Source organism: Aulostomus chinensis, chromosome 2, assembly GCF_037954235.1.
Source record: "Aulostomus chinensis isolate RoL2024-O1b breed Wild chromosome 2, RoL_Achi_v1.0, whole genome shotgun sequence".
In the NCBI taxonomy this organism is placed as follows: Eukaryota; Metazoa; Chordata; class Actinopteri; order Syngnathiformes; family Aulostomidae; genus Aulostomus; species Aulostomus chinensis.
In genome coordinates, this window is record NC_141321.1 from 24,308,716 (window position 1) to 24,336,077 (window position 27,362).

Genomic DNA, 27,362 nt, shown 5'->3' on the forward strand with positions numbered 1-27,362 from the left:
CAATTTACTGAGTGAAAATCATTTCATCATTGACCCACATTTATTTTTCCTGCCAACAACAAACAGAGAAAATATCTCGCTCATTGATGCAATTCAATGGACTGGAGTGAATCCATGCTTCCATGGTAACACACACACAAACAGATGAGCAGCACACTCCTTATTACGGACAGTCAGCCGATGAATGAGGAGAAATTAAGGGCACTAGAAAAGGCAGCACCACCGGCGACGTTTAACAAGCAGGAAAGTGCCAATCACGAAAAAGGCGGAAAAAGACGGGTCGACTAAACTAATTTGGAAAACACGACAAGAAAGTGAAGCAGCACCAACAATTGTTTTTCTGCACAAACTAACGACACCATTTTGGTTCAGTTTGGACGGAGTCAGAAGGCTGCGTAAACTTAGAATGACCATTGAAATATATATATGTGTGTGTGTGTATAAAATGCAGCACATGTATGTATATGTATATATATATACACACACACACACACACACACACACACACACATATATATATATATATATACATATTTATGTGTGTGTATAAAATGCAGACATTCTGAATGGCCTCCAGTGTGGCAAATGTTGTCCACACCAGCTGCTGGACAGTGAGCTCTCAGTTCATGACAGAACCAAAAGCTTGTTATTGCTGTAAAGGTGAGACTGTAAGCTTTTGATGGATGACAGGTTCAATTTGAAGGAAGGACAGGGAAAATCACCCAGGAAGCATCAAGAAAGTGTGGCTGCTTTTTACATCCCTGAATTCAGCTGAAAGCTCAGGCAACTCTCTACCACTGAAATGACCAGAATCAAATGAGGTATGACAAAAAATAAAAAGTCAGACAACATGAGAGAATGAGGACATTGAGCTGGGGTGTAACACAGCATTTGAACACTGGAGGGCAGTATGCTACCACAACCAGATCAAGCACCACTGCTGTGCTGCTGCAGGTATGGCAGATAGAATGCACAGATTTACTGCTGACATGGAACAAAGACTGAGTTGTAAAGTAGAACCCTGAACCCCAACCCTAACCCAGGTCTGCTTCTTCTTCTTTTTAAACCTTTTTGCTTTCAACTCCCTTCATCTTCTACCTTGCCTGGGAGGAGGCAATAGAAATGCCTATTTTAGTGGGAAAAAAAGCCACGGGTGGAGGTGTTGCTCATGTCAGCAAACATTTGACCTCTGACCCCAAATGCAAGGCCAGGACTGGTCTTCATGGACCTGGCGGGCACCAGAGTTACCAAGAAGTCGAGTCCTAACTGTAAGGAGACCGTTTACCTGGGAAAGCCAGACTTCGTGGACCAGGTTGACCCAGGAGATGGAGTGAACCTTGTCGACCCTGAATATCTGAAGGACAGGTACAGTAAGACTTTGTCACACTCACCTGTGCGTTCTGATATGGGCATGAAGACCTGGACCTGGAACTACCGGACCTGACTCAGAAGATAGCTGACCACCTGGGTCTGGAGCTTGGGAAGGTTGTGACCAAGACATCCAGCAACCAGGAAACATGCATGGAAAAAAGGGTGGGTAAGCTTTCATTTGATGTGGGATGATTTTAATTTGAAAGAAGGACAGGGAAAATCACCAGGCAGCATTAGGAAGGTTTTTGCTGCTTTTTGCTCCCCTGAATTCAACTGAAAGGTGAAGCAACTCTCCCAGGGCTGTTTGGGCCCAGAAAGTCCAAAATTAACAAGCTTGGTGTCTCTGGAAAGGTCAGACTTCATCTTTACATTGAGTCAGAGCTCATTGACATGGGATCATGCTAGCTTTTAATATCAAGTCATACATCGACGTTTAGAAACAATGAATGGCCTCCTTTTTGGCAAACCCATGGCAGCGACTCAGAAGAAGCAGAACATCAGCAAAGGTGGTAAAAAGAAGAAGCTGGTCCTGAAGTTGATGCTGGACTGCACCCATCCTGGTGGACATGACATCATGGACACAGTCCAATTGGAGCAGTTCCCCCAGGAGAGCATCAGGGTCAATGGGAAAAAAGGTCTTTTCTCTCTCTTGAAGAAAAAAAAGCCCTCCGACCAACTGTGTCAGGTCAGAGATGAACCCCCCAGACTGGTCAGATTTTGTGTCACGTTGGATTTATTTTACCAGAACTGCTCCTCTGTGTGACTCCACATGGCCCCGGCCCTGAGTTAGTGAGTGTGGTGCATTCTAATCTGATGTGCAAGCTGCAGCGAACAGTAAACACTTCATTAAAATGTGGCAAAGCCTGACAGGAGCTCTTCCTGTTTGTTGTTATCCTGAGAATAAATGCAGGATTACTCAACAAGGAGGCTCAAAATGATCATCAGAAAGCTGCACCAGTTACATAATGTGGTACAGGGGTGAAGAGTATCAGGTCAAGTGCCTTCCACTTCTAACGCGCTGATGGTGTCTGTCTAAATGTTGAACACACATGAGGGGAGGGAGAGAACAGAGGAAAACAACGGGGAAAACAAAAGTGTAAACTTGTGGTTGTTTCTGATCAAAATCCTGTAAATCTGTGTAAACCCCTTTATATTCTGGTGCCGTCCTCAAAACTGGACATATTTTATCTTTTGGATCTGATCTGAACAAATACAATATACAGTACAACAGTGTGGCAGTGAAGGAGAGCTGCTCAGGGTTGGCGTGTAGTCTGGACAGTCATAAAATGGTCGAGGAGACGATTGTACACTAACCCTCACTCTGTCACTGGAGGAAGCCATCGATCCCGATTAATGTAGATGACATGACGCTAATGCTTGTAAAGGTTGAAGGTCGGCAGTGACCATGGCAGATGATGGGATGGTTGAAAACCTGCAAAGACAAAGTGGAGACGACCAAACAGATCATAAGAGCCCATAAACATCAGAAGAAACCAAATATACAAAGACAAACCCCAAGATTAGATTCTAAACTCATTCAAGTAGTGATGAGGAGACACAAACGCAGAAATAACTTCTCCACTTGACAGGTGACTGCAGATTTCAATCAGACTGTCATCACACAGAGGAAAGACGCGTTTCCTCGTTGCCAAGCGCAGACGCAACTTCTCTGTGTCCAGGATTCACTTCTGTCATTGCTGTTTGTTCACTGTTTAGGATTTCTTCCTCCATCAACCTGCTTCTGTTGGGAAAGTAACAAATCAGCAGAGAGCTGAAGGTCAGCTGATCCGGTGCTTGGACACGGCTGAATGAAGCTGGGCTTTATTTTCTTCTCCATCGGATCACCGTCAGGCTGCAGATTGATAGAAACATAGACCAGGTGCTTCCTTCAAAGTCACAGCAAGAACTGCAGCGTCCCCAGATCACCAGTCCCACTGTCAGGTCATTTAAACAGGAATCAACTAAACCCAACCGTCATCGGGCCTGCAAAGAAATGCCACTCTTCTAAGAATTAGGATTCTATTGTGATGAGATGTCTCGGAATCATACTGAGTGTGTGCTTCTTCACAGCCATGATGAAGGTTCTGGTTCGTCCTGCAGTTTGCATAGACAGTAAGAACAGATAAGATTCATGGTGGGAGGGCCGTATTGCATCAGTTAGTGGGGGTCATCAGGGAATAAAGGGTCTAGAGACGGTCTGGAAGATGTCACCTTGATTCAAAGACCTCAAGCTGGCCGTTACTGAGACGACTGGAAAGATGTGTGACGATGTCTGTGGAATGTGTGAGTAAACAGGAGGAAGCAGAAACGCCCAGGTGTGAGGGATATAAACTCAACTGTTAGCGCTCCAAAGTCAGCCTTTTCTTTGAGAACTTCACGTGTGTGTTGCATTGTAAAACACTCCCTCTTTACAAGAAAATACATTCAACTTCAGTTCTTCAGATCCAGTCTCTATCATGAAAAGGTCTTTAAGAAGAAATTCTTGTGACAAACACTCCCCCTTAATGTCTGTCCTACGCAGACGTCTGTCTGATGACGTCACCTACACACACACACACACACACACACACACACACACACACACACACACACACACACACACACAAACACACACACACACACTCTCTCTCTCTCTCTTCTTGTCTTTTCATTTGATCTGGAACTCTTCTCTACTCAGGACAACAAGTGATTCAGAGTGTAACTTGTAGTGACTCCAACCAGCAGTCAGCTGCTCTACGTTCCAGTCAGCCAGCATCAAGTCAGTGGCACTAGAAGCTCAATCTGACACTGTTATGGAAAAAGTTCATTTAGTCTTCTGATCAAAAACATCTGAAGCTGAACCTGAGGGTTTTTAAACAATTTTCAAAGAAACAATAAATGCAGCAACTTCTGGTCAGTGACTTCATTTCTTGACAGCAATTCAACAAATAACACATTCCTCCATGTTAAGATGCACCCACATCTGGTTTAACTCCCACCCATTTCCAGGTGAAGCCCCGCCCCCTCCAGGTGCAGGTATGGAAACAGATCATTCTGGTGGTAGATGACTTTGGCTGAGACTTTCTCTTCTTTTACTGGTTTACTGGTTTTACTGGTGGAGCCTTCAGGCTGCGTCTCATGACTGAGGCTTGGTGGAGCAGAGATGTTGGTGTCAGAACCGTGAGACCCAAACCACAGGCCTGTCACTCACTTGTTTCAGGCAAGGTTGAGTCAGGAGTCGAGCTTCATGCTCCTCAGCATTAGAAGACCTAACAGTCTCCATATCTGGGACTTCCAGAATTCCGTCCACCAAACCACTGTCACTTTTCAACTCCGAGACATGGAAGGACACGATGAGGACGAGGACCGAGCAGCCCAACCAAGTGCAACAATCCATAAGACAGCAGCCAGCAGCAGCAGAGCAGCAAGAATGCAGAGCAATGGAAGATTCTCTTTGGAAAGGTGTTTCAGTCTGTTTCCACTGACCCCTGGATGCCAGCAGGTCTGAGGAGACCTGCACTCAGGTGACCCATCTTCTCGGAGCCCCTGACCTCCATGGATGGGGTCGTTCTCATGGTGTATACTTGTTCTGCTAGCTGGTCCTTGATCTTCTCGATGTGAGTCGGACAGTCAAACATCCACATTGACTTTTGAACTGACTGGTTTCATCATGGCTGTTCCGTGGCAGGGAGCTCTGGCTCCAGTACACAGGGGTTTCAGCTGTCACCCTCACTCCTCTTGAGCCTGTACAGACAAAGTGTTATTGATGGTCAATGGATGAATTAGTGGAGTGCACACTGAAGAACAGCCCTTCACATTTGGAGCACATCAGAGTCACAGGGCAAATACGTTCTCTTTCATTCCCATTGCAGGATTCAGCATTTAGCAGAAAAGACTGGAGAGGTCGATAGCAGACATTTTGATCCTATCGACAATCACTAATTTGTCTCTTTTCATACAATTTGACTCTGGAAACTGAGACTCCCATATTGTCAGCTGCACCACTTCCCTGCTGGAAGTAAACTGAGTGACACCCCTCACTGTCACATCCAGACAGTAACATTTCATGAATGTATATGAGCACACACACACACACACACACACACACACACACACACACACACACACACACACACACACACACACACACACAAACACACACACACACACACACACAAACACACACTCTCTTTCTGGCTGAACTTACAATGTGAATGAAGACTTTTTTACTTGTGCTGTCTCCTTGTCCAGGTTCCAGTAGGCGGGTCTCCCACAGTGCAGGTTTACATCAACATCTCTGAAGATGTACTTGCGGATGAATCTGGGCCACTTGTGGCTAAATCTGGGCCGCGGGTGTTCCTCAGCAGGTCTGGGTGGTTCACTAGACCCAGATGATGAGAGGGACGTCTGGCTCTCATGACCTGTCTCTGGGGAGGCGTCTCCTGTCCTCTCTTCTGTACTTGGTGTTTGCTTATCAGGGTCTGGACAGTCGTTTCCCTCGACTGGGACCTCTGGATATTCGGTTGAATCCTGAAGCACAAGACAAAAGTAGAAAAGGTTCATCAGAGATCAAAAATGTCTGAGTTCTATTCAGCTTTATTCAATGTTCCAAGCTTTACGTGTCAAAATGTGTGTATTTAAAAATACAGAGATTTGTAAAAACACTCAGCATGATTCAACGTTCAAGCTTTAGAAAATAAAAGTGCAGCGCTCTAAAAAAATGTACGTGTTCCAATGATTTGAATCACTTACTGATTTGCCAGAGCTCCTCTGCTCCTCCAGCAGTGGCACCAGACTACCAGCCTCTGTGGCTGAAGGGAATTCCTCTTCTGTCTGAACCATCTTGGTCTCTGTTCCTGTAAATCAGACATGACCATGAGTGAGTGTTACAGTGGAAGCTGGTGCAGGGGAGGAGCACGGACCGAGGTAGAACCCAGTATAGAACCAGTCTGCACCATGGGGCAGATACATCCTCTTCCATTAACACTGAAGGAATGGGTGAGGTGGACTACAGCGATGACATCCCTGTCACTGTCAAATCCTTCTGTAGATTCACCTTTGAGTGCATGAATGAATGAATGAATGAATGAATGAGGGAACGTGAACTGTGTGCTTACTTGCAGAAGGATATCCACTTGCCAAAGGCTCCTGTTGTTGAGAGTGTGAAAGAGGGATCAAGAGTGATTCCTCTGTTTGAAGCCCCTTGTTTTTTCTCCCTGTCAAAGAGAAAGGATTCAGATAATGAGCCATCAGTGTCAACTGAGAAGATCCAGAACAGCTGAGTCACTCAGCAGATTATGTTTGATACCTCTGTTGGTGGAAGGTTTGGTGAATTTCTGGAAGTAAATATTCCTCCGTTCCAGCTCTCTGTCTCGATCCTGTTTGATGAACAACACATGAAGTTACTGAAGGATTCCTCCGTATTCCAGCATCACACACATTACAACTGTTGACCCAAAGCTGATGAGGAAAATCAATCTCCAATATTTGGTTCACTCAACATTCACTCAGCCTTCCAGCAAGGGTCACCTGTGCTAACGTCTAATTATTCAATGTGATCATTTATGTCCTCAAACGCCCAGAAACTGGACGCAGGATGGGACGACGTGAGGTCAGATTGACTGCTCCTCCAACTCACTTGTAGGTCCTTGTTTAACTGCTCTATCTGCTCTTGTAGAGAACAACATGTGTTTTGGGCTGTGGCAGCCTTTCTTTGTTCCATGGCTATTTGGCGATTGAATGCAGACTCTCTCAAATCCTGTTTTCTCTTTAAGTCCTAGTAGAAAAGACAGAAAGCCAACAAAAAGAGAATTATAATCTTAATGCTCCCACCTTGGGTTTATAATCTGATCCACATTTCCAGGCTCCAGTCATGGTCTGTTGGTGGTGACCTTCATCTCAGAAGACCTGTGTACACCCGGTACAGAGATCCTCCTCATGGATCTGATCACTAGTGGACTCCTCAAGTGAGTTCCCACTTTGACTTTTGGTGCAGGTGTAAACAAGGCTAGACTCTTTTCACATCTGACGTTGAACCACATCAGTCAACACAAACATACCTCATACTTCCTGGTGATCTCGGCCCGTTTCTGTGTCACCTTGGCCAGTTGGAGGCTGAGCTCCTCTCTCTCCAACAGGCTCTCATCCTGGTTGAGCTGCTCCAGGTGCTGTATGCGATCAACAGCATGTAGCAACCTCTTGTCTTTGACCTGCAGCTCCTGTCCCAGACAGTTACGGCAGGAACGAGTCTGATACAGCTCCTTCTTTAAAGATCTGACCTCATTGTCATGCCTGGCTTGGACCTGGGAACAACAAGAACATTGTTAGAAAACTGTCACTGGAATTGAGCCATGATTGGAGAACTGGGCTCAAGATCTCTATCTATAAAAAAGCAGTCAGAGATTAAAGTCAGAATCTAGAGCTCAAAGTCAGAACCCCAAGATTACTGCTGGGTATCAGAGATTAAAATCAGATCAAGTGAGAACTCTGAGGTCCAGTCAGAGATCCAAACTGAGCCTAAACTCCAAATTCTGACTTGTTCCTCAGAACTCAAAGTAGGCACTGCAATCATGAGATTCAAGACACCAAAGGGACTCAGTAACTGACCTGTGACATGCTGTCCTCTGCATCCTGGAAGTTCCGCAGCGCCATCACATGGCGGTGCTGAATCCTCTTCAGCAGCATCTCTTCCTTCCTGGATTCCCTGAGCTGATTCTGCAGATCATGGTTTTGATCCTGCAGATCACGCTTCTGCCTCTGCAGATCACGTTTCTGTAATGTTACAACTTTGTACCTATTCTGTACATCATCTGCCTCCTTCTGCAGATTTTGGTTATGATTCCGCAGATCACTCATCTTATTCTGCAGATCACGGTTCTGCCTCTGCAGATCACGTTTCTGTAATGTTACAACTTTGTACCTATTCTGTACATCATCTGTCTTATTCTGCAGATTTTGGTTTTGATTCTGCAGATCATAGTTTTCATTCTGCAGATCACGGTTCTTACTCTGAAGTGCTCGAACCAGACTCCACACCTCCTTCCACTCCACGTTTTGGTGACCTTTATTAGACCCAAAACCAGTGCAGGGTCTAGGGGGAGGGGACTGGCTGGACTCTGAGTTCTGCATTTCAGAGGTGTGATTAACGCTCCAGGTGTCAAGTTGTGTTCTAACAAATGTGGTGTGAATGGAGTCTCTTCAACCGCCCCTCATATGAGTGAGTTCATCACTGATCTCAGTCAGGGCAGCAGATGACTGGGAGCCACCTTCATCAGTCAGTCATCATCACTCATCCTGACCTGTCACTCATCTTGACTCTTCACTGCTGAACGGACTGCAATGACCTGTTTTCAGTTGTACTGACATCCTGTCAGCAACATTTCTGGAGTCTTTCAAAATAAAAGCTCTCACAAGAATGTCTGTTTTAAGGATTCATTCATTTAAAGTTATTTGAATGGTCTTGTTGTGCACGAACATATGCTGGGTAGTTCACCTCTTCGCCTCTCATCCAAGAAGCTTCTTAAGTTCTCGCTGTCGTGAATTCCGGCTGCACCTCCTGGGGAGGGATCTAAGGACGGCATTGTAGGTGGGTGACGGGTGTTGTCTGAGGCCCCCTCCTCTGTTCAAAGATGGACGTTCTAGTTTGACATGAACGGCTTCTTTCACCCCTCTTTCAAACCATCTGTCCTGTCTGGCTAGAACAAACACCTTGTGGTCTTCAAAGGAGTGCCCCTTCTCCTTGAGGTGGAGGTGGACTGCTGAGTCCTGGCCTGTGGTTGAGGCTCACCTGTGTTGCGCCATGTTTCTGCAACTGTATCACATAACTATGAGGTTCTTTGTGTCTTTGTTATGAAACCAAGAAAAAAATCTCTTTGAAGGGCAAGACTTTCCTCACTGCAATCATGTTTTTATTGCATGTAAAATTGGAATGTGATGATCTCAAAGGTTTGTTTGCACATAGTTTGCAAATTTAAAACCTTTGCAGGAGTCCACCATGTTTTGTTTGTGTCTCGGTCCGTGTCTTGATTTCCTGCTTTATTTTGTGGTTTGTGTCCTTTCTTCCTGTGCGTTCCCTTTTGTCTTGGTCTGCCTTTAGTTCCTGTTTTAATCTGAAGTTCAGGTCTTGTCTTCCTGTGTGCTCCCTGCTGTGACCGCCTCATGTGTCTCACCTGTATGATTGCACCACCTGTGTCGTTTCTTCATGTATTTCACCTCTGTGTTTCCTGTTGTCTCTGCTCGCTTCATTGTCTTAGTCGGCGTCATGGTCGTTCTCCACGTCTCCCCTAAGGCCTTAGTTTTCAGTCCTGTGTAGAACTTTGTTTGGTTTGTCCTTTGAACTCGTCCAGGACTTCAGCCTGTTGGCCCTTTTTGTTAGGGCCTGAGCCAGAAGGGACTTCAGGCCTTTGTTTTTTCCTTCCTTTGAACTCCCAGTGTTGTGTTGTACTTTACCATTTTGAATTTAAGGCTTTTGTTGTCCTTCCTTTGGCTGCATTTGGGTCCCGTTTCCAAATAAATCTGTGACAGTTTGCTATTTGAAAGGGTTTGCTTCAACAGACACTGAGGTATTTTATCTGTTCGCTTTTTAAAACATTGCAGGTCAAATTAATTTGTAATTATCTTAAAGTTTTATTTGCAAATCCAACCGTTTGCTGGACCTAGCATGGATTCAGTCACGACAGTGGTCTCCAACTCTTCCCACCTTAAGGCTGATAGCTGAGACTGTATCACGTACCTTTTTGGGCTGATGTCAACTCCTAATATATTAATTTTGTGAAAATATCAGTGTGTTTTTCGCAGCTTCTAAAATTTTGATTTGAGGGGGCGTTACCCCTCAATCAGAAATCAGAAGTATCAGAAATCTCAGAATCCAATTACATAATTTTGTCTGATCTTCATGCAACTTGTAAATTCTTTGAATGTGTCACCGTTGCCTTAGGAACGGGATTCCGTCGTCTATCTACAACGGAAGATAGTTCACTCATAACTGTTGAACAGGCGTAGAAAGTCTGAACTATCCATCCACATCACGATGGACAAAAACAAAACGGAAATCAGGAACCAACTTCATTCCGGTAAGTCAAGTCAGTTTTATTTGTATCGCGCCAAATCACAACAAAAGTTATCTCATGACACTTTACAGGTAGGGCAGGTCCAGTGCCACACTCCTTCAATGAATTTACACCCAACAATTCTCCATCAGCAAGCACATCCTGCAACAGCGGCGACGAAAACCTTCCTTTTAACAGGCAGCAACGTCGAGCAGACCCAGGCTCAATGGGGACGGCCTTCTGCTTTGACCGGTTGGGGGGACAGAGACCAGGAGAGCAGAGCAGAGACAAAGACAGATAATGGAGGAAGACAGATATGCAGAAGGAAAGAGTGGGACAGAGATAAAGAAGAGAGAGAGGGAAGAGACTGATGGACAGACGGGGACATGAGCAGGTGGAGCTACGGGTGGCAGCTTGAGCCTCTTCAGGTCTGCAGCCTCCTCCAGCAGCACCCGGGATCTGGGATGAGGGGAGTCCGAAGGCTCCGGAGAAGAAGATGAGTGAGTAATATGTATGAGTCAGATTTATGTATGACAAATATAGGAGGACAGAGAGGAGGAGAGAGAAGCCCAGTGCACCATGGGAGATCCCCCAGCAGCCTAAGCCTACAGCAGCATATCTAAGGGCCAGCCTAAGCAGCCCAACTATAAGCCTGATCAAAAAGGAAGGTCTTAAGTCTGCTCTTAAAGGTCGAGAGGGTGCCTGCATCCTGGACCGAAACTGGGAGACGGTTCCACAGGAGGGGAGCCTGATAGCTGAAGGCTCTGGCAACTTTTAGAAACTCTCGGAGGCTGCAGGAAGCCAGCAGCCTAGTTCTTTGATTTTGCCCTCTGTTTTGTTTTCTTTCTCTTTTTTTCGTTCTGTGAAAGCAGAACAGGTGTGGTTTTAACCAATCAAAACTAACAATGCTGGTAACGTGACCCACGTGTCCATCTAGTGGATGCATAACGCATCCCCAGCTACGACAGTAGTTTCTATTCTATGCACCTTATAATGCGGTGCGCCCTGTATATGAAAACAGTTCTAAAATAGGCCATTCATTGAAGGTGCGCCTTATAATCTGATGCGCCTTATAGTGCGGAAGATACGGTATACTCAGGCCACAAGTGGCTCACCCATTACCCTGTTTATTAGACTGTAGTTGCATAGAGGAAAGAGTTTGTTGAGAACAAAGGGACCTTTTTTGTATATCAATGTTTTTCTGGACAGTTTATTTAAGTTTTCTTTTTCCATTACAAAAAACACAAAACACTGAAACATAGAAAGTAAATATCCCAAGGCCTCATGATTAAAGGTTTTGTCTTTGGTTCTGTGCAGAAATTAAATAAAATCTGAAAAAATTGTAATGATCATGTCCCCATATTGCTGATGTTGAAACCACCGCCAAACTTGAACACACAATTGAGTCCAAGCTCAATGCAGAGACGATACACATCACTTTGACTTCAAACAAGTCCAGGTATTTGACGTATGATGGCTACTGTCTCGCTGTGCACATTCAGCACATTAGAAAAGGGCCCACAGGGATCTGGCAGCTGCACCTCAGGGACTGTGACACCCACATGGTGATGACCACGTGGGTGTCACAGTCAATTCCAAATTCTGTGTCTGCTTGAAGTGTAAAAATATAAAAATATATTGTGTTTTGAAGTAGTTGTCACATAAAACACTAGAGAATTATGTAAACAAGGTTTGAACCAGCTGGTCCTCAGTCTAACTAAACCAGCACACCCACATGGCTGATTTAGAGTTGTGGACTTTCCTAACCTGTGTGAGCCTGGACTGTGAAAGTGTTGTTATCAGGAGGAATGTTTGAGCACAAGGCTACAACATGGAAGGTGTGACTACTTTTCTGAATACACTCAAGTGTTCCTTTTTATTGTAATATTACACTTAAACATGCAATCTTAAAGTTCTCTTTCTGTCTGAAAAACAAACCTGGGGGGGGGGGGGGGGGGGGGTGTCTTGTCCCTCACGCTGGTTTAGAGTCCATAGCTGAAGAGGTGACTGATTTCTTCCAGTACGCAGTGTGTGGTGATTCCACCCATCCTTGAAGAACTCAAGGTGACTCTGGGTGTGTGGCAGAAAGCTCCAGTGCAGTGCACAGATGTGGAGTTCATCATCTGGGTCCAGTAGGCCATTACTTTCCATACTGCAGAAGCAGGAGTAGAAGAGGTGTGACACTCCCCAGAGACATCACGCCATCACCTCTCAGTCCTTGAATCTAAACAACAAAACACACACAAACAAAACAAAGTCAGCTTTAGAAATCACCAAAGATGATGAAATGCTGTCAAGGCTGGTGCTGAAAACACAGGCTTGTGAAGAGCTCCAAGGTGTTCTGATCAGGAACTTTTACATGGATTTAGAACACATGCAATTAGATGGTTCCACCCCCCCCCCCCCCCCCAACAAATACACACAAACACAAATTACAAACCAAAAAGGTACTGAAGTCACATGGATGCATTCAATATCAATGCTGACTGGGCAAACCATGATAACATTAAGTACCACTTCAAGATTATTTATAGAACATCTGAATACCTTTGGTTGTGTGAACTTCTCCTGGTAATGTGGGAGTTGCGGTTCACTCCTTTGTGTGACCCCATGTACCCTGCTACTTCCAGGTGGTCGCCCCTTCATCAGCGCTAACAGAGATGGTGCTCCATAGGTCTGGACAGCCTGCATGAAGCTGTTCAGCACTGTTGAGGCTCGGTTGTTGGTGGCAGCACGAAGACAGACCCTTCGACGGCTGAAGCCATCAACTCCCCCATGGACCACAACTCTCCATCTGTAAAAACAGTGACAGAAGCAGGGATCACTTGGGACAACATGAGGCACAGTGTGCAGTAAAGGGGAAATTTAACACTATTTGGTGAATGGCTGCTGCATAAACACACAGTATGAAAATGTGTATCTGTCAATCTGCATTCATGGTATATAACTGGATAAATCAACTGCACATTTTGCTTGTGTCTATGACTGCTTTAACCTTTTTAACTTCACTTTAACATGAGACTTTCATTGTTTTTTATCTGGAGGTTAACAGAAATCCACACCTGCTGTTATATTTCTGTTGACAGCATCCAATTGAAGCTATTTTTAACAACTGCCCATAGTGTTGCAATGAAACCATGGATTTAGACAAGAACCTGTGTAGCTAAGATGAACTTGAAAAACTTCAGCAACAAATTTTCTCACCACTCAGGCAGCAACACAAATTTCTTAACAGCAGCCGATGTGTTGCAGGCACGAGGAAAATTTCTGTTTTGCATTTTTTCTGAGACACTGAATTTTGGGTTTTCTTATCTGCAAGCCATAATCATCAATTCTACAATTCTACAATTTCATTTAGCAGACGCTTTTGTCCAAAGCGACGTACAACACAAGCAAGAATTCAGACTTAATTAAGGAAAAACCCATAGGAAGCACAAAAGTGCTTCAGTTGTGATTTGGTCACATGTACTGCCATCTAGTGGCAGAAGAAGTGTCGCCCCCCCCCTCCCCTTTTTTTTTGGGGACAAATATACAACATCACACAACACAGTTAGTGCCACATTTTCACTAAGTGCTGGGACTTGGGCCCTCTGACTTATTCTACCCCACAGAACAAAGAGGAGAAGAGTCAGGTTAAGTGCCGAGGTGCTCTCTGAACAATTGAGTCTTCAATTGTCTCTTAAAAGTAGAAAGGGACTCAGCAGAACACATCAACATCTCAAGAAATAAAAGCTTCAAATATTTCACTCTATGTTTAATTTGTGTATATTATGCCCTTTTCACACTGAAAAATGCATGTCAACGCAGGTTTTTGGACCCGCGTTTGCTCGGCTTTAGGGCTCATTCAAGCTTCCAGCAGACGCGCGTCTGAGCTCCCGCTGTGAGGCTGCGTGCCTGTGATTTTCTCTCTTGTACGTCATCGTGCTGACAGCGTCATTGTTTCATGTAAACGACTCAAAATGCTGAGTCGACCCTTTCGGAGCGCCCAAAAACCCGTGTTGATCCACGTTTTTGGTGCAGTGGGAAAGGGGTTTAACGTATGGGTTCACTTTCTGAAACGAGTGACAAAACATGTTGAACTTCTTCATGATATTCAAGTTTTTGGAAATGTACTTGAATCTACTTCCTGGTTTCCCAACATAGAGGTTTCCCTTATGAGTTTATGGTTGCCATCTATAAGCCACAGACTGTTGGCAGCTGGCACAGAATATCTCCTGCACCTGACGGTGTGTAGTCGTAGTGCGCGGACTAGAATTCCCTGTGGATCCACACATCGCATGGATTCTTGCACACATGGTCCTCCAATCAAAACAGGAAAACAAGTTGCAATTTAAAAGCTGCATCACATAAATGCTGAAAAAATCATTTCTAACGGTTAAAGAAGCCTCAACTGAATAAAGTGGATTAACATTCATGTCTAAATCATGATTTCTCTGTATTGTTACACAGATCAGCAGTTGGTAAAAAAAAAAAATCATTAAAAGTTAAGTGAGTGTATCAGTAATGACAAAATGTCATGTTTGGCTGCTCAGTGTCAAATTAGTTAGCCTGATATTCCTGGTACAACTTAGACAGGTTGGTTTTTTTTGCAGCACTGTCTTTCATTGTGATCAAACATTTGCCTGAGCCCTTCATCTAAGTCACAGAAAAGCTTGCTGGATTCTTTTTATTCTGACTGGATGAAAACTTTAGTCCAAGTAGGCTATAGACCACTTCATGACATTCACTAACTTTGAACCTTCACACCTCCAGCCCAGAGATGTCCAAGCATCATCTTGTAGCCTGTATTTGGGTGATATCCAGGGAGTTCTGTGACAGCTGCATCCAACGTTGCATTGTCAGTGGAATTATTCAAGTCAGAAACCCTGCACACAAAGTTTCATGGTGAACAGGCAGAAAATTTGCTGTCATATGTGAGTTGTAACCTCTGCTAAGCCAAACTGGGGCAGTCCTACACAACTTTGATTGCCGTGTCATTCAGAAGTGTTGAGGGGGCAACGCGCCATAGAACTTACTGCTACTCTTGTACAACACTGACAACTTCCATCCAGGTGCCAGGGATTTTTATTGAACAGCAAACACCGTCAAATAGAAAATATCAACTGTCTTTTGTGAGTATCGGTTTCTGTGTTGCTATTGGGTCCGTCTTGCGCTTTGTGACTGAGCTCGCTTCTGTTATGCCAAGATTACGGCGCTGAATAATTCAGTAAACAACAATACAACTACCACTGTCCTACAGTTAACAAATAATACAACTATTACTGTTAAACAGTTACATCAAGACATAACACACGAGAGAACATTTGCAGTTCACAACAGTAACAAACTCCATACTTGCAGCTGCTCCTACAATTTGTCTACTCCTAACTGACTGAGTGCTCTATTTATCTGGGTAATAACTCAAACATACTAACTAAACTAAACATACTAACCACTTGTTGCATTCACCCATTTACATAAGGTTTGAGTACTTAAACTGCTCATGGTCGTTGTCCCACATATTAGTCACCTTAGTTGAACACTTGTACTTAGATACAACATGTTGAACAAGTTTTTAGTGGCTGCTTCATGTCTACAAACCTCTGAACTTATTATTCATTCACTTGACACGACAAAAGTCAACGGTACGGCCGCTATCATTGCACCGCGGCGCTCGGTCAACTGCTACGGCGGACACGACATGCTGCATTAGCAGCTGAGGCTAGCGGTAGTTACGGCCTTATTTATGGACGGTAACTCCATTGTAAACATATACATATGACAGCACAACTCAAGAGTACACTTAATATGACGAGGCCAGGATTACAACACTAGTCAGCCTCGTTACCAGAGCCGACGCTGACACCTCCTGACGCAAATGGGTATTGTTCCACAATGACTTCAGCTAAAGCAGGCCAGTCTTTACCGGTGACACAGCGCATTTTAACCTACATTAATGACAAAAAGTAATGGTGGGGGACCAAGTTAATCACAATAACCAATAAAGAAATAAGTATGGACATAATTTGAACTAATAAAATATCCTGGGTGCCACAAAACCACATGATTCATTGTAAAGTGTAGATAGATTTATTCATATATTTGCTTTAACTGTAAATTAATCCATACATATATATTTGCTTAAACTGTAGTTAAATTTATACATATATTTACTTAAAATAGAGCGCAGGAAACACAAGGCAGTGAAGCACAGACCAGACTGTATAAGAGTGGACACAGGTGAAAAGGTCACAACAGGGAATAGCAGGAGTGTAGCTCATGGCTAGCATCACTTCCTCAAGCTAATCAGGTCGGAACAGAGTCCACAGAATCTCTATGGGAGTCAGAAGTAGATTAGAGCAAGGTCGTGAATCAGGGAAAGAGGGGTTTTTGTCTTCACAGATGAAACACGAAGTATACAATGGGAACAGATGGTGCTGGCACGCGGTCAGACAGAAGAATCTGCAAAAGAACACGAAGATCAAAAATACACACTTGCACGCATAAGCAATCACATAAGCACCTCCCTGTAACACATAAAACTGGAGAAGATAGTTAGATCGTTGGACTTCTTGCCCCAACGCCAGGGATGCCGCATCTGCGTATGCTGACTCCAGGATAGGGGAAGACGATCTCCAGAGCTCTGTATTCTTTCCTGTTAATCTGAATAAATTCTTTTGAACCAACTGGAAGGTGTCCTCTCCAGATTTTGAACAGCGCAATATAGACTCTGTGGGTCCTTCTGATTGATTAATGATGACTTGTTGAAAAATTCCTACAAAAGTTATACAATACGACCTTGTCATGCAAACTCATCTGCTACCGTGCTCTGCCATTCTACGGTGGAGTGTTCTCTCGCTCACACCGAGCAGGTGGGCTATTTTGTTGACACTAAGACCCGCCAACAAGTCTCCACGGCTTGCCTGGACAGCTCCAGCGATGGACGACCAACTTGTCCACTGTCACCACAACTTGCGACTCGAGTGCTTAGGTACTCCACAACATGACACAAGTTCCTGTAAACTACAGGGTCGACCTCCGAGTCTATTGTTTCATTTATGTAAATTAACTGTTCCAACAATGCTTCCACCCGGAACAGCAGGTAATCTGGGGAAGCATTATCAGCAATATCTGAGAATAAACGGAGCTCCCTCGAGCTTGTAGCCATATATACCGCCATTGAGAGTCATGTGGCGACTTCCTCCTGCTGTGGCTGTTGCCAGGCAGACGTAGTCGATTTCCCGCTCACATGTCGATCAACCAAGAGGGAAAAAGTTGCACCCAAGACACTTGAACTGTGTGTTCACAGCGAACGGGAAATTTGCATTTGCGTCCGGTGTGAACACGCAGTTAGGACCGCACCCTAATTTGAATAACACCTCTTAAATGTGGAACTCAGATGAGTCCAGCCAGTCCCCTCCCCCCACCCTGCACTGGTTTTGTGGCGTCAGGTTCGTGCAATACGGAGTCAGAACCAAAATCTGCATAATAAGACTGATGATCTAGAGAATAAGACTGATGATCTACAGAATAGGTACAGAGTTGTGCTTTACAGATTTGCAGAACCTGAAAGGGGATCTGCAGAATATGAAACCGAAATCTGCAGAATCAGAGTTCTGCAGAATCAACTCAGTGAATCCAGGAAGGAGGAGATGCTGCTGAAGAGGATTCAGCAAAACCACATGATGGCACTGCGGAACTTCCAGGATGCAGAGGACAGCATGTTACAGGTCAGTTACACACCATTAGACAACAAATGCAGAAGTCAGATGAGTCCAGACAGTCCCCTCCCCACAGACCCAACACTGGTTTTGGGTCTCCAAAAGGTCACGAAAATGTGGACTGCTAGAAGCTGTGGAGTCTGGTTCTCATGCACTAGAGAGTCAGAATCGTGATCTGCAGAATCAGAACCAAAATCTGCAGAATAAGACAGATGATCTACAGAAGAGGTACAAAGTTGTACAATTACGGAAGCGTGATCTGCAGAATCAGAGCCATGATGTGCAGAATCAGAACCATGATGTGCAGAATCAGAACCAAAATCTGCAGAATAAGACAGATGATCTCCAAAGACGAAAAAAGTTGTTCAATTGCAGAAGCGGGATCTACAGAATCAGAACAATGATCTGCAGAATCAGAACCATGATCTGCAGAATCAGAACCATGATCTGCAGAATCAGAACCAAAAACTGCAGAATAAGAATCATAATCTACAGAGGAGGTACAAATTTGTACAATTACAGAAGCGTGATCTGCAGAATCAGAACCATGATCTACAGAAGAGGTCCAAAGTTGTACAATTACAGAACCATGATCTGCAGAATCAGAACCATGATCTACAGAAGAGGTAAAAATTTTACACTTCCAGAAGCGTGATCTGCAAAATCAGAACCATAATCTGCAGAATCAGAACCAAAAACTGCAGAATAAGAACCATGATCTACAGAAGAGGTACAAAGTTGTAACATTACAGAACCATGATCTGCAGAATCAGAACCATAATGTGCAGAATCAGAACCAAAAACTGCAGAATAAGAACCATGATCTACAGAAGAGGTACAAAGTTGTACAATTACAGAAGCGTGATCTGCAGAATCAGAACCATGATCTGCAGAATCAGAACCAAAACCTGCAGAATCAGAACCAAAATCTGCAGAATAAGACAGATGATCTACAGAAGAGGAAAAAAGTTGTTCAATTACAGAAGCGTGATCTGCAGAATCAGAACCATGATCTACAGAATAAGAACCATGATCTGCAGAATCAGAACCATGATCTGCAGAATCAGAAACATGATCTGCAGAATCAGAACCAAAAACTGCAAAATAAGAACCATGATCTACAGAAGAGGAAAAAAGTTGTTCAATTACAGAAGCGTGATCTGCAGAATCAGAACCATGATCTGCAAAATCAGAACCATGATCTACAGAATAAGAACCATGATCTGCAGAATCAGAACCATAATCTGCAGAATCAGAACCAAAATCTGCAGAACAAGACAGATGATCTACATAAGAGGTACAAAGTTGTACAATTACAGAAGCGTGATCTGCAGTATCAGAACCATGATCTACAGAAGAGGTCCAAAGTTGTACAATTACAGAACCATGATCTGCAGAATCAGAACCATGATCTGCAGAATCAGTACCAAAATCTGCAGAATAAGACAGATGATCTACAGAAGAGGTAAAAATTTTACACTTCCAGAAGCGTGATCTGCAAAATCACAACCATGATCTGCAGAATCAGAACCATAATGTGCAGAATCAGAACCAAAAACTGCAGGATCAGAACCATGATCTACAGAAGAGGTACAAAGTTGTACAATTACAGAAGCATGATCTGCAGAATCAGAACCATGATCTGCAGAATCAGAACCAAAATCTGCAGAATAAGACAGATGATCCACAGAAGAGGTAAAAATTTTACACTTCCAGAAGCGTGATCTGCAGAATCAGAACCATGATCTACAGAATCAGAACCATAATCTGCAGAATAAGACAGATGATCCACAGAAGAGGTAAAAATTTTACACTTCCAGAAGCGTGATCTGCAGAATCAGAACCATGATCTGCAGAATCAGAACCATGATCTACAGAATCAAAACCAAAACCTGCAGAATCAGAAACAAATCTGCAGAACAAGACAGATGATCTACAGAAGAGGTACAAAGTTGTACAATTCCAGAAGCGTGATCTGCAGAATCAGAACCATGATCTGCAGAATCAGAACCATGATCTACAGAATCAAAACCAAAACCTGCAGAATCAGAAACAAATCTGCAGAACAAGACAGATGATCTACAGAAGAGGTACAAAGTTGTACAATTACAGAACCATGATCTGCAGAATCAGAACCATAATGTGCAGAATCAGAACCAAAAACTGCAGAATAAGAACCATGATCTACAGAAGAGGTACAAAGTTGTACAATTACAGAACCATGATCTGAAGAATCAGTACCAAAATCTGCAGAATAAAAAACATGATCTACAGAAAAGGTAAAAAGTTGTTCAATTAAAGAAGCGTGATCTGCAGAATCAGAACCATGATCTGCAGAATCAGTACCAAAATCTGCAGAACAAGACAGATGATCTACAGAAGAGGTACAAAGTTGTACAATTACAGAACCATGATCTGCAGGATCAGAACCATGATCGACAGAAGAGGTACAAAGTTGTACAATTACAGAACCATGATCTGCAGAATCAGAACCATGATCTACAAAAGAGTTACAAAGTTGTACAATTCCAGAACCATGATCTGCAGAATCAGAACCATGATCTACAGAAGAGGTACAAAGTTGTACAATTACAGAACCATGATCTGCAGAATCAGAACCATAATGTGCAGAATCAGAACCAAAAACTGCAGAATAAGAACCATGATCTACAGAAGAGGTACAAAGTTGTACAATTACAGAAGCGTGATCTGCAGAATCAGAACCATGATCTACAGAAGAGGTACAAAGTTGTACAATTACAGAACCATGATCTGCAGAATCAGTACCAAAATCTGCAGAATAAGATAGATGATCTACAGAAGAGGTACAGCATTGTAAAATTACAGAAGCGTGATCTGCAGAATCAGAACCATGATCTACAGAAGAGGTACAAAGTTGTACAATTACAGAACCATGATCTGCAGAATCAGAACCATAATGTGCAGAATCAGAACCATGATCTGCAGAATCAGAACCATGATCTGCAGAATCAGTACCAAAATCTGCAGAACAAGACAGATGATCTACAGAAGAGGTACAAAGTTGTACAATTACAGAACCATGATCTGCAGGATCAGAACCATGATCTACAGAAGAGGTACAAAGTTGCACAATTACAGAACCATGATCTGCAGAATCAGAACCATGATCTACAAAAGAGGTACAAAGTTGTACAATTACAGAACCATGATCTGCAGAATCAGAACCATAATGTGCAGAATCAGAACCAAAAACTGCAGAATAAGAACCATGATCTACAGAAGAGGTACAAAGTTGTAAAATTACAGAAGCGTGATCTGCAGAATCAGAACCATGATCTACAGAAGAGGTACAAAGTTGTACAATTACAGAACCATGATCTGCAGGATCAGAACCATGATCTACAGAAGAGGTACAAAGTTGTACAATTACAGAACCATGATCTGCAGAATCAGAACCATAATGTGCAGAATCAGAACCATGATCTGCAGAATCAGAACCATGATCTGCAGAATCAGTACCAAAAACTGCAGAACAAGACAGATGATCTACAGAAGAGGTACAAAGTTGTACAATTACAGAACCATGATCTGCAGGATCAGAACCATGATCTCCAGAAGAGGTACAAAGTTGTACAATTAGAGAACCATGATCTGCAGAATCAGAACCATGATCTACAAAAGAGGTACAAAGTTGTACAATTACAGAACCATGATCTGCAGAATCAGAACCATAATGTGCAGAATCAGAACCAGAAACTGCAGAATAAGACAGATGATCTACAGAAGAGGTACAAAGTTGTACAATTTCAGAAGCGTGATCTGCAGAATCAGAACCATGATCTACAGAAGAGGTACAAAGTTGTACAATTACAGAACCATGATCTGCAGGATCAGAACCATGATCTACAGAAGAGGTACAAAGTTGTACAATTACAGAACCATGATCTGCAGAATCAGAACCATGATCTACAAAAGAGGTACAAAGTTGTACAATTACAGAACCATGATCTGCAGAATCAGAACCATAATGTGCAGAATCAGAACCAAAAACTGCAGAATAAGAACCATGATCTACAGAAGAGGTACAAAGTTTTACAATTTCAGAAGCGTGATCTGCAGAATCAGAACCATGATCTTCAAAAGATGTAAAAAAGTTGTACAATTACAGAACCATGATCTGCAGAATCAGTACCAAAATCTGCAGAATAAGAAACATGATCTACAGAAGATGTACAAAGTTGTACAATTACAGAAGCATGATCTGCAGAATCAGAACCATGATCTTCAAAATCAGAACCAAAAACTGCAAAATCAGAACCAAATTCTGCAGAATTCGACAGATGATCTACAGAAGAGGTACAAAGTTTTGCAATTCCAGAACCATGATCTGCAGAATCAGAACCATGATCTACAGAAGAGGTACAAAGTTGTACAATTACAGAACCATGATCTGCAGAATCAGAACCATGATCTACAAAAGAGGTACAAAGTTGTACAATTACAGAACCATGATCTGCAGAATCAGAACCATAATGTGCAGAATCAGAACCAAAAACTGCAGAATAAGAACCATGATCTACAGAAGAGGTACAAAGTTTTACAATTTCAGAAGCGTGATCTGCAGAATCAGAACCATGATCTTCAAAAGATGTAAAAAAGTTGTACAATTACAGAACCATGATCTGCAGAATCAGAACCATAATGTGCAGAATCAGAACCATGATCTGCAGAATCAGAACCATGATCTGCAGAATCAGTACCAAAATCTGCAGAACAAGACAGATGATCTACAGAAGAGGTACAAAGTTGTACAATTACAGAACCATGATCTGCAGGATCAGAACCATGATCTCCAGAAGAGGTACAAAGTTGTACAATTACAGAACCATGATCTGCAGAATCAGAACCATGATCTACAAAAGAGGTACAAAGTTGTACAATTACAGAACCATGATCTGCAGAATCAGAACCATGATCTACAAAAGAGGTACAAAGTTGTACAGTTACAGAACCATGATCTGCAGAATCAGAACCATAATGTGCAGAATCAGAACCATGATCTGCAGAATCAGTACCAAAATCTGCAGAACAAGACAGATGATCTACAGAAGAGGTACAAAGTTGTACAGTTACAGAACCATGATCTGCAGGATCAGAACCATGATCTACAAAAGAGGTACAAAGTTGTACAATTACAGAACCATGATCTGCAGAATCAGAACCACGATCTACAGAAGAGGTACAAAGTTGTACAATTACAGAACCATGATCTGCAGAATCAGAACCATGATCTACAAAAGAGGTACAAAGTTGTACAATTACAGAACCATGATCTGCAGAATCAGAACCATAATGTGCAGAATCAGAACCAAAAACTGCAGAATAAGAACCATGATCTACAGAAGAGGTACAAAGTTGTACAATTACAGAAACATGATCTGCAGAATCAAAACCATGATCTTCAAAATCAGAACCAAAAACAGCAGAATCAGAACCAAAATCTGCAGAATTCGACAGATGATCTACAGAAGAGGTACAAAGTTGTACAATTACAGAACCATGATCTGCAGAATGAGAACCATGATCTACAGAAGAGGTACAAAGTTGTACAATTACAGAAGCGTGATCTGCAGAATCAGAACCATGATCTTCAAAATCAGAACCAAAAACTGCAGAATCAGAACCAAAATCTGCAGAATTCGACAGATGATCCATAGAAGAGGTACAAAGTTGTACAATTACAGAAACGTGATCTGCAGAATGATCTTAAGAATCAGCTCAGTGAATCCAGGAAGGAGGAAATGCTGCTGAAGAAGATTCAGCAGCACCACATGATGGCACTGCGGATCTGCCAGGATGCAGAGGACAGCATGTTACAGGTTAGATTATCAAACATAATCTCATGAGTGACTCAGCTGTTCTATATCTTGTCAGTTGTCACCAATGTCTCATTGTCAGAGTCCTTTCTCTTTAAAAGAGAGATGGTTGCATAGCTGTCAAGTCTCCCGTTTCGGCCAGGAAACTCCCGTATTTTACCCCTCTTTCCCGCCCTCCTCCCATTTTAGTATTCTCCCGTAAATCTCCTGTATTACAATGAAAAAAAAAAATCCTCTGCTGAACTCTGTCACTAGCCTCGCGAGAATTGCCACCTGCAGTAGTCTGGGCGGCAGTTGTCGCGAGGTTAGTGCCGACGGCGGGAAACAAACAAAAGAGAGATGGATCACGGACGTGACACCGAAGGCATTCCTGCCAAAAAAACTTAGTCCTCCTGTAAATATTTCGATAAATGGAACTCTGAATTTACCTTTCTAACGAGGAGCAGAAAGGGGGATAGCCACGCTTTCTGTAGGATTTGTAATAGTGACTTTAGTGTCTCCCACGGAGGAAGGAATGATGTCAGCCAGCATGAGAAATCCGCCAAGCACAAGCGCGGGCTCGAGGCACGGAATCATGCCCAGGCGATGTCAGTATTTCTGACTAGAAATACCACGGAGGCAGACCAGGTCACAAATGCGGAGGTTAAAATGGCAATGCTGTGTGCCAAAAACAACGTTGCTTTTACTTTCTGCGATGACTTCAACAAGTGTGTAGCTGAGATGTTCCCGGATATTATAATGTAGGAATTTTCACAGCATTTCAATGTCAACAAAGGTAGGCCTATCAGATTCTGATCACCTAATTTTAGTTAGTAAGCGGTTGACAAGTTGTTTTTAGATATCTTGTACTCCTGTCTTAAGATGTAAGGGATACTGGAGCTTAATTGGGGTGGTGGGATGGCTTGCAGCGATCACCAGAAAATTTCCCTTATTTTCAAATCCAAAACTTGACAGGTATGGATGGTTGATGGGAACCATGTTGGTCAGAATTGGTAACATGTAATGCAAAACTAGAACCAGCATGTCCACAATGAGAAATGCAATCTTCTCAGCCCATTTCTTCCGTTCTTTCCATAGACGAGTACAGAAGGGAGGGCAGCAGCAGTACCAGGGGCAGCTCATGTTCCCCAGCAGCCCCTCATCAGCAGGATACCGTGATACGGTTCATGATGCAGAGGACAGCATGTCACAGGTTAGATTCAGAGTCCCTTTGGTGTCTACTTTGAGTTCTGAGGAACAAGTCAGAATTTGGAGTTTGGGCTTAGTTTGGATCTCTGACTGGACCTCAGAGTTCTCACTTGATCTGATTTTAATCTCTGATACCCAGCAGTGATTTGGGGGTTCTGACTTTGAGCTCTAGATTGTGCACTCCACTAATTCATCAATTGACTGTCAACACCACTCTGTCTATCCAGGCTCAAGAGGAGTGAGGGTGACAACTGAAACCAGCAGCCTTCACCAGGGGCAGCTGATGGTAACCAGCTGATGAGGGGTACCGTGTCACGGTCTACCACAAGGTTTACCAAGCACTGACCTCTCTCTCTCTCTATGTATATATTGTATGTATTTATCTTTTGATAATTAAAAAAAATGGCCTCCAGTCCTGTTTCATGGTTATTAGGGCCAAAGACCAAAGGTACTTAAGTTTGCTGGACACACTCAAACACTAAAAACACAAAATTGACACACAAAACAGTTACCCACACTAAAAATAAAACACATGGGGGGGTTTCTACCATTAAATACAAGGGGAAAAGTGAGGACATTTGTTTTGGCTTTGTTTTGTTTTTTTACTAGGGCCTTGGCCAGGAGGTACTCCGGGGTGAAGACCCTATTATTCGGGCCTGAGCCTGGCAGTACTCCAGGGCGAAGACCCTGTTATTGGGGCCTGGGCCCGGAGGTACTCCGGGGTGACGACATTTTGAGCATGGTCTGGTTGAGACTAAGATGCAGAGTTCAAAAGTATAACAATGTTTATTGAGGGAGGAAACAACAAAAGATCACCGTGAAGCGAACAAAGAAACAAATTAATAGCCACAGAGGTTAGTTAAACTGGGAAATCACCCGTTGAAGTGTTGGGTTCGAAGGAAAACCTGCGGAAAACGTTGGAATACGACGGACTAGCGGCAACAATGTATCTGATCATGTTATACCTCATTCGAAACCTGGTGGTCTAACAATTAAGAAACACCCAATCATGAGGAATAAAGCTATTTGTAGCAGGAGTTGAGTTAAAATGTTTCTAGGCAACCGGCGAGCAATACCCACATACTATCTTCATGCTCCCAATGACATTATTTTTCATTTTTAAATTTTGAGCATTATAATTAATCCGTATGACTCCACAGATGCTGATTACAAACAGGCTCCCTCCTGCATCCATTGTTTCTCAATATTTTACATGGTTTACTCTGATACTAGTACTACTCCACAGTCACAGTCACCTAGTCAGTTTCCCCCTTCCTCTCTCTGTAGAGGTAGCAGCCAGTATTAGTTTGTCTACGACTCTCCTTCTCAGTCACGGTGACGGTCTGCTGAACACATCAGTGGCAGGCTGAGCCAATCAGTGCCTGGGTTGTTGAGCCGCAGGGCTGAAACCCCAAACAGACCCCAGTTTACAAAGCGGATATAAAGTAGATATTCTTTTAGCCAAGGAACAGACTAAAAAAAATGTACCGAGAATGAGGGGATCAGGTTTCGTGGGCAACGGCAGGAGGCTTGCGTACCGGCAGTGCCTAAAGTGAGCCTGGCTGCGTGAAGCAGAGCTGTAGTCGTTGATGCCCGTGAACGCGACAGAGTAAGAGTCAAGATGGCCAGGAAGTGATCTTTCAGCAGAGGAAGAGGCTGAAATGGTGCTTCAGCTGTCCGCTTCGGACATTCGGACACCTGCGGTTGACCGGGCAGACATCGGGCAGTGTTTACAGGAATGGACCCAGACATGGAGCTATGAGTGACCGATCCAGTTGTTCCAGATGCGTGTTCATGTTCCAACAATAAATAGTAGGCTGTGCTATGTTTTAAATGCTGTTGTTTACTTGTCTTTACTTCTGCCTGCCAGTCAGCAGCCTGATTTGCATGAGGAATATGTGAAGTAACGGCGTCAGAGGGGGGAGGGGCGCAGTCAATTAATTAATAACATATGTTAATAAGCCTTATCATCAAATAAATTCGTACTCATTCATTAAAGTCAATAACATTTTCTAACAAATGTTAGTTGGTGTGCTAATAAGCCCAATAACCTATTTGCATGACAAGCCTGAAATATACTCAGCCCCTTTCCCCCTTACCCCCCTTTTCTACAGTGCTGGGAAGAGGATCACCATACTGACTAAGGAGCAATCTGAGCCTGTTGTTTTGAGAAAAAGCTGCCAACCCTTTTTGAAAGAAAATAAATGAAAAAAAAACCT

At 43.2% G+C, this 27,362-nt stretch overlaps 1 protein-coding gene and 1 long non-coding RNA gene across 2 annotated transcripts; one reads left to right on the forward strand and one right to left on the reverse strand.

Annotated features, from left to right (window-relative positions):
* Positions 1-1,525: 1,525 nt before the first annotated feature.
* On the reverse strand, positions 1,526-8,518 carry LOC147269531 (uncharacterized). The gene is made up of 8 exons (XM_086186343.1): positions 7,957-8,518; positions 7,410-7,652; positions 6,989-7,126; positions 6,659-6,728; positions 6,468-6,566; positions 6,103-6,206; positions 5,558-5,880; positions 1,526-5,094 (listed from the first exon to the last, which is right to left on the reverse strand). The coding sequence occupies exons 1-8, from the start codon at positions 8,476-8,478 to the stop codon at positions 5,067-5,069; spliced, it is 1,527 nt and encodes a 508-aa protein (XP_086042469.1). The 5' UTR covers positions 8,479-8,518; the 3' UTR covers positions 1,526-5,066.
* A 15,772-nt stretch (positions 8,519-24,290) lies between these two features.
* Positions 24,291-25,512, forward strand: LOC147269532 (uncharacterized). Its single transcript, XR_015111458.1, has 3 exons — positions 24,291-24,909; positions 25,033-25,147; positions 25,371-25,512. It is a non-coding gene; the product is annotated as an uncharacterized LOC147269532 (long non-coding RNA).
* Positions 25,513-27,362: the final 1,850 nt, after the last annotated feature.